This window comes from Pleurodeles waltl, chromosome 6, assembly GCF_031143425.1.
Source record: "Pleurodeles waltl isolate 20211129_DDA chromosome 6, aPleWal1.hap1.20221129, whole genome shotgun sequence".
Classification (NCBI taxonomy): Eukaryota; Metazoa; Chordata; class Amphibia; order Caudata; family Salamandridae; genus Pleurodeles; species Pleurodeles waltl.
The window spans coordinates 345986364-345999647 of record NC_090445.1 but is presented as its reverse complement, the minus strand read 5'-3'; the positions used below and the strand labels follow the sequence as shown (position 1 = coordinate 345999647).

Below are 13284 nucleotides of genomic sequence, written 5' to 3'. Positions count from 1 at the left end.
GCACTGCAGGGGCCCGCAGGGGCCCCGCGACTCCCCCTCCCGCCATCCGGTTCCCGGCGGGAGAACCGCCAGGAACTGGATGGCGGGAGGGGGAGTCGGAATCCCCAAGCCGGCTTGGAGGATTCCTTGGGGGCAGAGGGAAACCGGCGGGAGACCGGCGGTTTCCCTTCTCTGACCGCGGCTAAGCCGCCGCGGTCAGAATGCCCCGCGGGGCACCGCCGGCCTGTCGGCGGTGCCACCGCGTCCCGCGGCCCTGGCGGTTCTATACCGCCAGGGTCGTAATGAGGGCCTTAGAGCTTACAATTACATCTACAATATATGAAATACAATAATTAATACAGCTTTAAAAAGGAGCTATACATTTTTTAAAAAATTGCAACACATTAATTAATTGACAGGGCAATTTATCAACTCCGTGGCAGTTTTAGCTGTTGTAATTCCATATTTTTTAAAAAGTGGTTTTAAAAATCTCTGTTGGTAGACTCTTGAAATGGGACAGACAAATATAACATGCTCGATAGTCTATTCATCATTATATCATAAGGTGCAAATTCTTTCCTACTAAACTACATTCTGCCATGCATCCATCAAAGTTGTTAGTGGTAAACATTTCAACCTACATAAAATTATACACCTTTGCACCATATGTTCCAGGTTAAAATTCAAATAGACTTGGGGAACTGTTGCCTGGCATGATTGAATGTCACAATGGAAATGGGGCTTTGCACTACATATATCCATATCATTCTCCATTGAGGAATTTATCATGTTATGCTTAAAAAACCTTTGTAAGGTGAACATAGCTTATATTCTGAATGTCTGATCTAGTCAAAGAAACAAGCTGTAGTACAGATAAAATGTTAGTTAAAAATGCCCCTGCCTTTGTAGAAGGAAAGAGACTCTCTGTGGCCATAAGACTCCTTAAAGCCTTTTCTTTGGTGTGTAAAATACAATGAAACCATCGTAGAAATGCAGCTAGTCCTCTTATATAAGTGCTCACCAATCCTAATTCTAGCCTTAACGCTTCAATTGAAACTTTGGATTTGAATGTGCAAATAGTATGAGGAATCCCTCGCCTCTATCTTATGCACAGAGAGCATCAATTAATATTTATTGTCTCTATAGCATATAAAAGGATCAACTGAATCTTCATTTTGCATAATGTTAATAGATGATTAAAGTGCCTATAACCTGTTACTCCATTAAGTGATTTTACTGCGTTTCCATGAGCATACAGTATGCCTTATCTGATTTATATGCAATATGTTCATTGACGGCCAAATTTGAGGATATAATTCTTCCAAGGTAAGGGTTCGACTTTACTACTTCTATGGTAGAATTATTGTAGAACCACTTATACTTTGTATTGGTCAGACACCCCTTTGGACAAAACCTCAAGACTTTGGTCTTATTTATATTAATGTTCAGGAACTGAATGTAAGATGACAAAATATCGAGATGCATCTGGAGGCCTTTGGAAGTCAGGTCTAGCAAAACAATATTACCTGCATAAAGAAGTGTCCCTAAAGTATAAGAGCGTACTTTTGGGGCATCACCAACAACCTTGCTGAACACATTGGCAGATCTGCCATATACGGAGAAAGATGCAGTTGCACCAGCAGGCATCATTGCTTCAAGCCACTTATGGTCGAACTTTATCCACCTCAGATGACACTGAGAAGGATAACAGATCATTGCAAGGTAACTGGACACAAAAACTAAAATCACGCAAGTCTCCCTCAACGTCTCCTCATTAGTGTGCCAAGATCAGTTAGGGGGTTATCTGCTGCACTGCTCCTGCTGGCTAAACGAGGCTTCTGTTTTAGGCACCAAGCTTGGCAGATGCTGTCTTCTGCAAGAGACTGAAAGCCTGCTTCTCACATTGGCCTGCTATAATTTGTCCTCGAGAGACCTGTGTCTATTGAATATGGACTACCCTACTATCCACCCAATCACCTAAACATTAGGCCGTGTATACTTCTGTTCTAGATAAAAAATACTATCATAACAAACTAGTGAGTGTCACATTCACTTATGGAGATTCTCAATGTAATCGTATTATATGTGTTGTAGGAACGAGATATAGGTGTGTAGGTTGCATTGTCTACAAGGTGTATATGGCAAGAAAAACCTGTGATATGTTTATGCTCTTGTAATCTAACACACTAGTTTCCGTACTACTTTGATGTTATGGAAAATGGTAAAACTAGAGTGTTCCTAATGTTGTCAAGGTCACCCTTTGTGCAGTCACCAATGTCTATTTAAGGACGCCTGACCAGTTGCAGTTCACAAGGAGCCATTTAAGGGCTAAACTGCTATGTTTAGCTCATAGGTGGACAAAAGATTAGTGGTTCAGCTCCCACTAAATGTATTTTTAAACCCAACAGATAGGGGCAACCACAGGAGGATAATGTGAAACCATTAGTCATTCGTTATTGTTCATAATCCTGTTAAGTTGAATCATGGTTTTATCGAACAACATCTCTGTAACCATAATGGCTCGAACAATGGGCCAAACGGTTTCAGAATCAGGACAACCTACTCCAGCCTATGAAACTAGAATTTAACTGTGTTCCTCTGAAGCTGAAGTGAAGTGAGTAGAGGCTTTATAGGAAGGGTCAGGGACAATTTAGTCTCTCTGTTCTGTGTTTTAAACAAATATTTTAATTAAATTTAATGCAAACAACAACAGCATGACAGATAGTATAACACAATGGAACTCGAAAACATCATGCGCAAGTGTCCGAAACTCCATCACCTTTGGGAGGTTCACTAGCACCTCCTTATGCCCCTCCACCGCCAAAACCATTGGCCGTCCCTCAGATAGCATTGCGCTCAGTAGTAGCATTGGAGGCACACATGCACCCCTCGATATTTGTTCCACTTCCCTCATATTCTGGACCACTGTGCAGGGATGCCTCTACCCTCATAGACAACCTTCTCTGTCAACATGCACCAATCCATGTTGTGTTCCCGTTTCCTATGCTGAGGCACCTGATCCTCCCGTCATCGTCTTACAATATTACCCTTGGCCAGCATTAACCCCAGTGTCACCCAAATATGGTCCATGTGGCCTAGATCAGTAGGGTCCCAAATATTTAAAAGACACAGTTTCAAGGAATGGATCGCAGATCCCATTAATACAGGACATTTCAGCTCTCCAATAACTCTGAACATCATTGCAACTCCAAATCATGTGAAAGAACGGGAGTGCAGACAGAGTGTAGACAGCGCTGTACCCATCTTAGCCATGGCAGTGCATGCATAGTAACTCCTGTGCAGGATGTGTAATGAGGCTAGATGGAATCAGAATCTAATTGCTACCTACCTGGGATGCTACGGCTTCAGGCCATTCATCATCTTCCATACCCTCAAGGGGGCTCTCCCATTGCGCCCGGAGCTTGGTAAGGGCACCAGGGGAATTAAGTAGTTTTTGATGAGTGAGGGAAATTGCCTTATTCATCAGAGATTTGGCCCTCCAGAAGCGACGAATAGGGAAGCTCTTCTCCCCTAGGCAGCACCTTCATCAGGGCATGGCGGACTTGCAAGCAACAGTAGGTTTCAGTACTCGCCAGCTGATAGTCCCTTTGGAGGTCAGAGAATGGGATTATGCACACATGGGACCACAGATCTCCTACCTTTGAGAGTCCAATTAGTTCCCATTTTTCGAAGCCCACTTGTGTGCCCAGCTGTGCAGAGTCCCCCAGAGGGTTGGCCTGTGTGATTTTGTCTCACCAGCCTAGCGCAGAAAGTGTTGTGTTCCAAAGGATAATAGTAACTGCTGTTGGACTCAGGAAGGGGCAGGTCGCCGATCGCCATATAGAGCCCTGAGATATCGTCCTAGGTGCATATTTTGCCTATCCATTCTATATGCAGGCTCATCTGGAGGAAGATGGACCCAGTGGTTAATGACAGTGAGTTGTGCTGCCCAGTAATATTTTTGCATGACAGGCAAAGCAATACCACCATCACACCAGCCTCTAGAAAGCTTTCTAAAGGGAATATGCGTAGGGTCAACATTCCAGACGACAGTGCAAATTGTACTTTCTATTGTCCGGAAATAACCAGCACAGACCGGATAGGGAGCATTATGAAGTGCACATAGAAAGCAAGGCAGTGCCATCATATTGAACTGTGCAGCCTTGCCGAGGAGTGGCAAGGGGAGGATCCTCCAGTGCTGTACATCTCACCTCAGCCACGTCAGAGGAGGTTTCAGGTTAGAGCTGTAAACTATACCCAGGTACACATGATGTAAATTTCCAAGTAGCGAAAGCCATCTGTCGCAATACAAGCTGTACACCCCTGGAGCAATCGCAGTGCTGCTCCATTGAGAATATATATGAGTGACTTGTCCCAGTTGATGGTGTAACCAGATTAGTGACGGAACTCGTCAAGTATCTGCATTAGTCTATCTAGTGTATGGGTCGATCTGACATACAGAGCAAGTTATGATCAGCATAAGGGGAAATCCTATCTTCCTATTCAGCCATCCATCGCAGGCCACGCACTAGGGAATCTTGCCTGATCCAGGCCACCAGCGGCTCCAGGACCAGGGCAAATATTAAAGGGTACAGCGGGCAACCTTGTCTAGTACCCCATCGGAGCTGGAACTCTCTAGGCGTACCCCCATTCACTGTCACTTGAGCCAAGGTCAGTGTAGAGGAGACACAGCCACACCCCAAAACGCAGACCAAACCCAAACTTGGTTAGAATTGCAAACCTTAACAGCCACTCGACCTTATCAAACACTATGCACGCATCCAGGGACAGCACCAGGGTATCTTCACAGAGCCTTCCTGCACGTCCAAGAACACCAGGCAGGCGTCTTAGATTGAGATAAAGCCCGACTGATCTGGGTGAATTAATGACATTGTAACCTAGTCTCTCCATTCTTGATCTGTGAAGGTGATGGAGGAGCTGCTCAACCCAGATGTCCTTCATACCTCAATAATGGCTGGCAGCACCTTGTGTCACATAGGTCTTTTCAGTCAGATGGCCCTTGTGTCGATCTTTCAGGGGTCTCAGGTTTCGTCTCCTGGCAGGCCCTATCCAGCTCCTCCTCAACCAGGTCAGTCTTCCTTCCCTTCCCAGTTTGAACCTCCAGGACAACTCCGCAGGGTTTCGCATTCATAGACCCAGACTCGATCTCATAGAGATCCCAGGTCTGTGCTGCAGTCTTCTCTCTTACCTAGGTATACAGGCTTCTCAGCAATGATGACTAAAGTACTGGTCGAGGGCTCTCCTATACCGCTCTGGTGGGTTAGACTGGCTTCCAGAACCAGAGGGTGTGCCACATTCAAAGGTTGGAGGTCTTCTCAAAAACAGTTGGAGAACCTTGTATTGCTGCTGGTCATATTTTGTGGGCTCTCTGCACTGTTTTCACTTTGCGACCAGTCCTGATTGCTTGAGGTGTGCAGTGTATTAGCCTCCATCAAGTGGCCTGATCTTCTTCTGTTGCCGTGAGATGGGCACAAAACAAGATGCAGGCAATGAGTGAGTTTCAGCCAGGCTTAGAGAACATACATTTTGGACAACAGGAATGGTCTGGTTGGTGGGCTTCCCACCCACCAAATAAAAATGTTATGGGGAGAGGACAGGGAGAGTGTATAAGCTGGTAACCACACCCAAGGTGGACATCACCAGCTTGACAAAAAGGAGAGAACAATTTTGTGTAACACACACATGTGAGGTCCACTGGACCCTTGATCTCCCCAGTTCATTCCTCAATTACACATTCCTAAACACATTCTCAAACATAATGCATCTTTGGTATATGTTCAGACAAGATGAGAAAATGATTACAACGCCTCCAAGGGAAAGATCACAAAAGGTGAACAGCTTTGAGCATGTATATTTGCTCTTTGACAACAGTTTCCTGTGGTGGAGATCCAACACATGCTGGCACACAAGAATGTAGGAGTTTAAGCCTAAGGCAATTCTTGCCACAGATCAACCTGCAAAATCTGAAGCACAGGTGCAGGTTTGTAAACAAGATGCAATTATCTGGTCACAAACTAAAATTTACCCAGTATAGATCCAGCAGTCCATTTAATGCACATAAAAAAAACAATCTCCATGCATTCCAGAGAAGTACAACTACTTCCTGGGATGAGACAGGCTCTCTACTGTAAACATACCTAAAATAAGCCAATCCAATATCCCCCATGAATCTGCTAGATTGAATTTAATAAAAGTCACTCATGAAGGAATGTGCCATCCGCATGCAGGAGTGTCTGCAACATTATGCATTATACAAGAACATTACTGGTGGCCAAATCTAACTAAACAATACACATTACAATGTGAAATTTGCAAGAATATAAAACATTCTACACTTGTTAGACCCAAACTAGTTCCATTCGAGAAACCTGTACATCCTTTCTAAACTGTACATCTTGATCATATTAATCCTATCCAATTGGTAGAGTAGTAGTGGTAGGCTCAGGCACTCAATTTAAGAGGGTATCACCACTAAGCCAAGCTACAGCTCCCACAGTTGTAAAATACTCTTTCGGCTTAGTAGCAATAGGTGGAGTTCATAAACCATTCTTTACCTCTAAGACATTAGCTTCATAAGATGGTGATAAGCCTCCAATTCTCATACTGCTTTAACCTCACGTGAAACAGAGTCATGGAGAGATCTAATAGTACGTTAAAGTATGCCTTAACTGCAAGAGTCCTAGACAATGGAGGTCTGTGGCTCCAAAACCCTTTAAGTGCATAGGGAGCAATAAATAATATGCCAAGGTGTGTATTGTCAATCCGATCTCCTTATGGGTTGCTTTTCAGAATTAAGATGTATGTACAGAAACTTCTAGGGTGGGAGAATCTGCTTGATCAACCATGTCTCACTCTGTTGCAGGATTAGCAGCATACATGGGACGGTCAGAGTTAGACTACATCTTCAAACCACAGATCAACAAGTGGTAAGCACTGAATGAATTAACAATAATGTGACATTTCCAATAGCATGACATTTGCATACAGAAAATGGACTGATTGTAAAACTGGTTCAGTGATAGTTTTAAAAAATAGGTACATAACTATCAGAACGTGAGACAATTCTTTTAAAGGGTTTGATGATTGAAAACATGTCACAAAAAAGAAACAGATGAAAAATGACCTTTGCAAAATAAATTAATTTGAATTTCTACATGAATATATTGAAAAATGTTGTCCAACTTGGAATATATTCATTCCAGTACTATCATATGAGGAGCAGAAAGTTGACATATTCAAGGGTCAGAAACATTGCTACAAGCATGTTACTTTCCACAATATTTAATATTGTTCAATGATACATTTCTGCAAATAATGTGTGCAGGTTTCACTAATGTAAATGAGTTAATATGACCATTGATACTTAAGGAGGACTGTTCTAATTTCTCAAATAGAAAATTGGAAGAGCACTGAATGATAATAAAATGCAAGAAATTATTAATATTGGTACTTTCAAAAATGTATGTTGAAAATCAAAGAGAACGTGAGTGGAATTCACAAACAATTCAATGTTATGAGCAATTTGCTAAAGGAGTATCAGGTCCATTAGTTAATGAGCAATCTTAAATTGTGCCTAAAGTGGGTAAATTATTGAAAACTATAAGTCAACACATTTCTATTTTGTGGAAAAATATGAATGTTCATATTTTTCTTAAAGTTCAAATAAATAAAGCAAAGTGAAGAGAGGTTTGATTGCCTTAAGAGCTATGGATATAATACACAAAATCGCTGAGGAAGTTATACACAAACTTAGAGAAATGGATGCAGAAAACTTGCAAGGAACAGTCAATATAATAGTGTTTTAAAGATAATGGTAAATAAAATATATTCAATATCAGAAATGACATAGGGGGTCATTACGGCATTGGCGGGCGGCGGTAACCGCCGTGCGGCTGCCAATGCGGCCGCACTCCCGCCGCCCCCATCATGACATCCCCGCTGGGCCGGCGGGGATGAGGCCGCAACATAGGAGCCGGCTCCTAATGGAGCCGGCGGTGCTGCGGCCGTGCGACGGGTGCAATTGCACCCGTCGTGCTTTTCACTGTCTGCTATGCAGACAGTGAAAAGCTGGCCGGGGCCCTGTTAGGGGGCCCCTGCACTGCCCATGCCAGTGGCATGGGCAGTGTAGGGGCCCCAGGACACCCCTTACCGCCAGCCTCTTCCTGGCGGTGCAAACCGCCAGAAACAGGCTGGCGGTAGGGATGTCATAATCCCCAGGGCAGCGCTGCTTGCAGCGCTGCCCTGGCGGATTACATCCGCCGGGGCCATTGTGGTGGTAAACCGCCGGCCCCGGCGGTGCGACCGCGGTGCTACTGCCGCGGTCAAAATACGCCGGGAGGCACCGCCAGCCTGTTGGCGGTGCTCCCGTCGTTTTGGCCCTGCGGTTATAATACTGCCAGGGTCATAATGACCACCATAATGTCCTATTGATGCAGTAGAAACACATTAGGAAATTATAGGTTTGAAAAAGAACCATGGAAACCTGTATTCACTTTACAATCTTCTTTACATGAACTGCGATCGCATAGGAATCTCATTAACGAAATTAGAATATTTTATGGATATAATTTAAGTGATCATCAAAAAAAACGTGAGCAAACAAGACTTGGTGTACAGTTTGTTTCAGTAAAAGACTTTTGATCGCTGTCATATACACCTTATGAATAATCTGGTACATGATTAATACGTGGATATGTGACTATACACATTATCGCACTGTAATTAGAAGCCCAGATTATTAAGAAAGATGTTAGTTGATACATACAATTGGGGAAATGGATCTTAAAGTATACATGTAAAATGTAGTTATCGGTGCATTGCTTTTTGAAGAACAACCTGTGTTTTTAAATGCAAACAACTGTTTGAATCTATTAGAAACCTCATGTATATGTAAACAAATTGTTTCATAATTAATGAAAGACCAATACAACTGAAAATATTTGTTATTTGAGAGTGCCACTGCAAACAGGCATTTCAAAGGTTTTAGAAACAATTAAATATGGTTCTCGTATTGTGAGATTTAAAGATTGATGTTCACTTCCAAAATGAATCACTTAGTGACTGTAATATAAGCTGTAATGTGTGTGTGTGTGTATATATATATATATATACACACACACACACATAAATATACATATGCACACACCCTTGATTTAATATTGTTTTTTCTGGATCCTTGCCCCAAAACTCTATAGGTTTGTAGTGAGCTGGAAGAAGCTACATCTGAATGTTGGCAATCCAAACTACTGTGAACCCTCCAAAATGTGAGGCACACCTGGAAAAATGTCCTTAGCCCCAAGGGGCGTGGTTAGCTTACAGTGCCCCCTCTTCGGAGGAAAGGAAAGCAGGCAGGTGTCTCTCACTTTTCTCTAGAACGCACTAGGCTCATCTTGAATTGTGAATCAGACAGCCCTATCAGACAATACCCAAGCTTAGAGTGCTGCAAAGGAAATCCTGGAACTGGTACGTGTCTAGCACAAAGTTCTAGTGTTAATCAACCAGCATGTTCCACAAAAGTGAACCTCCCTGGCTGCACAGACTACATACCTTGCATTACTTCAGACCCTTCCAAGCACTGCCTAATTTGGTTCATCCAATGACGAGATCGAGCTGGCCATGCGGATTGTTACCTTACCTCTAACACAGACATTCGACTGGTCTTCACAGTCTTATTACACTTGCTGCACCTGCCCTAGAGTGAGAGCCTACCAGAGGATCCCAAGTGACATGCTGGTGTAGGAAACAGTGACCACAAGGGAAAGGGTTGAGTTTCACCCCAGAAGTTTAGTTCTAGGGCTGAGACATGAGACATTGGCCAGCTTATCACAGAGTATCCATTGGGGACTGGTCTAATGCATATCAAGAGAGATTTTCTGAGTGAGAGGGAATTCCAGGATGAACATTGGATTTAAAGAAGGGCTACCCATTCAGTTGGATGATGAATGTGGTTTTGGTGTTCTGCTGTCTAGAGACTTGATTTACTAAAAAGAACAAGAAGAAATCTAATGTTTCAGAACTTGAGATATTTTCCAAGGAAGGATTGGCCCTTGAGATACAGTTAAAAGGCCTGTTTCTCTGTGTCTCTGATCAGCTGCCACATATGGACACGGATGCCACAGATTGGTATGAGGAGGCAGTAGACAACCTCAACTGCATCTGGGGTACACTCTCCTGTCAAATGTAATCGAAAAGCTCATCCATCAAAGATTGTTGATCCACTATTAAGAACACAGGGCAGTAGGTTCTCCTTCTGCCATCGATACCCATATTGCTGAGTTGCAAAGATGATCTAGCAAAGGAAACCTTAGGACTAACATGCAGTTCCTTTTTTGCAAAACACCTTTTAACACTAATTTTTAGGCTAATGCATATTAACACTATACACTAGTGCACTCTTACCCCGCTGCAAACTGGTGTGATAACCCCTCTGCACATCACTACATGTTTACCTCTATGTGCATTAGTGTACCTTTACTGTATTTGACACACTCTTACCACTATAGACTAAATGGAAGTTGTACACTCTTCACTCATGGCACACATTTATCTTAGTGCGTTTACTTTTGTTGGTGCACTACTAACCTTCTGTAAGATGGTATAATCTTATCTTTATGCACGTCTGCACTCCAAACTCTCTGTATGTTGGTATTGTCCTCTATAACATTTATATAGCAGCACTGTTCTCTCACTATGTTGGAGCAACATAATACCACTCTCCATCTCTTAGTATTCTCTTACCTCTCCGGGTTCTTGATCTCCTCTGTGACGAAGTTCAGGGTGTCCCATCCGGAGTAAGAGAAGAGGGCAGAGTAGAGCGCTAAGGCAATGTCGCCTGGATTGTAGGATGAACCTTCAAAGGAGTTCTCAAAGTGCTCAGTTTTTCCTGGAACAGGTGAAGAAACATCAGTTAACTTATTCATCTATCTTGGATATGAGCACTTGAAACTCTATACTCATCCAGCTTGGACAGAACTATCCTGACTTTCTCGCTATTACAACTGAGGCACAAGAAACGTTATCTGACTCATCTCTGAGTTGCATTATTTGTGGATTCCCTCATTCAGGTCTGTTGTTTTATTTCTACAGTCATCCAAGTTTGTGATCTTGATTCATGACTTCCTCCTTCATCTCAGCTGTGTTGACTCATCACTAGTTCTTAATTGTGCTATGTTTGCGTTTGCAGGTAATGGGATTTATTTTCATCAGCAGATTTTGACATAGAGAGAGAAAAACAAAAAGGGAGAAGAAGAAAAAGAAAGACAGAAACTAGTGACACTGGGAAAATACAGTGATGAAAAAGCACTGCAAGAGTCCAATAAGGAAACATGAAGTGTAGAGTATGGAAGAAAGAGGCTTGATGAAGAATCAAGAGACTGCAGCCTTGTTAATCAGCTAGCCGAGTATTCAGTAGGGTCAGCCATTATCTCCTTGACTTATTTTATATATATTTTTTGTTTACAAATTAAGCACTGCTCCTCACTTATCATGTGTTAATGTCTACCACACTCAAACAGCTTGTCTGAATTGACACTTGATGCGGTCTTCCAGCTCATTCACTCATCCAGCTCAGTGTGTTTATCCCTAACACGCTTATCCAGCTTGATTGTGTTAACTGCTGACACACTAACCCAGATCAATCACGTTGATTCTTAAGGCACTCATCTTTCTCACTTGTGTGGAGCCTTGACAGACTCGTTCAGTACATTTGAATTTACTATTTGGTTTGGTTGTGCGGTTTCCTAACTCAAAAATCAGCTGAGATGGGCACACTCACCCTGGCAGATTTTCACAATGCCTGCAATGATGACAGCGATAAGTGCCAGCACCTTCGCGTAGGTGAACAAGTCTTGCACTCTTGTGCCCCATTTCACATAGGCACAGTTCACGAAGGTGAGCAGACCTAGGGAATAGAAAGGAGAAAGTTATAAGCATGAGCTGATTCCTAAACTTGCCAACCTGTAAGCATGTTACTGTACACTCGTCTTCATTACCGGCAGGGTTCATCACTTGATGACATTTATGGTTTTCTTATTGTATTGCAACATTTATATAGCACTTTCTGCCTGTTGGTTGGTTTCTGACGTGCTTGCCCATACAGGTATCATGCTACACCATGTAGGATGTGTGGTTGGAGCAGTGCTGTCTTTGTTATGAGCCTATGAGGGAAGTGTTTCCATGATGTGGGGTTATCATGTTAAGGGACGCAATGCTTAACAGTGCGAGCATTGAGGAATATTGAGAAATACAGCATAATTTGATATTTTCATTATTCGGGTAGTAACACAGCTTTATATGTCCCTTTAAGGTGTTCACTGCTATTCGTCACAATCCCAGTTCAACTGTGTGTATTTGTTGCAGCACAACAACTCATCTGAGTAATGTATGGTGCTGGCTGGTGAGAGGGTCAGAAATTGGTGCTGTGATAAATGGGTAGAACCTTCAGCGCTGGACTAGGTTCTGATGGCTAGAACTGTTTAGCAGATTTTTTCAAAGTATGTCTGTATCTTCAGAGTACACCTTTCTAGATGCTGCACAGTGATTAATTGCAATGGTCATAGATAACTTCTGAAATGGTTCTGTCTTATGTGAATTTAACAGGGCCACTAGGGTGTATGTACTTAGCCTAGCTGTTTGAGGGGTAGGTTTTTGGATTTTACATTCTCTGGTGTGTTACTGTTATTCTAAGCCCAGTCTTTTTAGGAGCAACACCTTTTTGCCCACCAGTTAGAAAAGAAGTACTAAAAAACAAAAGATGGATCCCGCGTCTCCTCGTTTTTGTTTTTCCCACATTTAAAACCTTTTTTTTAAATCCCCAATGTTGGCCTGAACAAACCCCATAGTAATGTTAACAGCATCCAGCATTTGGCGCTGAAGAGATATAAAAGCTATAATAATGTTCAGGGCTGTAGCTCAGCCGTAAAAGGACGTTGGTAAGTTCTGTTTTTTAGGTCGCAGCCTATCAGACAGTGCAGCTGTCTGGTATGCGAAAGACATCTTGTGGAATTTCAGAAAGTTAACCTGGGAATGCATTCTGCCCATTGCTTGCCTTTGGCTTTGTGCTTGCAACTCATATATTCTTGCTGCCTATTTGCTGACTTAGGCTCTCCAGACTCACTTAGTCTCTACTGATGTCAAAACCGTATCCTTTTCAGAGCTTCCTTTCTGTAAACAGGCCTGTAAATCTTGTTCTTATCTCGTCAAATATGCTGTGCATTCAAAGATCGAGGTCCCATGTCATGCGTTGCCTTCTGAGGGTGCTTGCTTACTTTCCTTTTGCTGACTTCA

General features: G+C 42.7%; 1 protein-coding gene across 4 annotated transcripts in view; it reads right to left on the bottom strand.

Annotated features, from left to right (window-relative positions):
- The window catches only part of SLC7A7 (solute carrier family 7 member 7), a 149326-nt gene that overhangs the window by 38209 nt on the left and 97833 nt on the right, over positions 1 to 13284 (bottom strand). For all 4 annotated transcript variants that reach the window (XM_069238247.1, XM_069238246.1, XM_069238248.1 and 1 more), the window contains exons 3-4: positions 11774 to 11899; positions 10738 to 10882 (exon numbers count right to left, since the gene is read on the bottom strand). In XM_069238247.1, coding sequence (XP_069094348.1) covers positions 10738 to 10882; positions 11774 to 11899 — 271 coding nt within the window. The remainder of the gene's footprint in view (positions 1 to 10737; positions 10883 to 11773; positions 11900 to 13284) is intronic.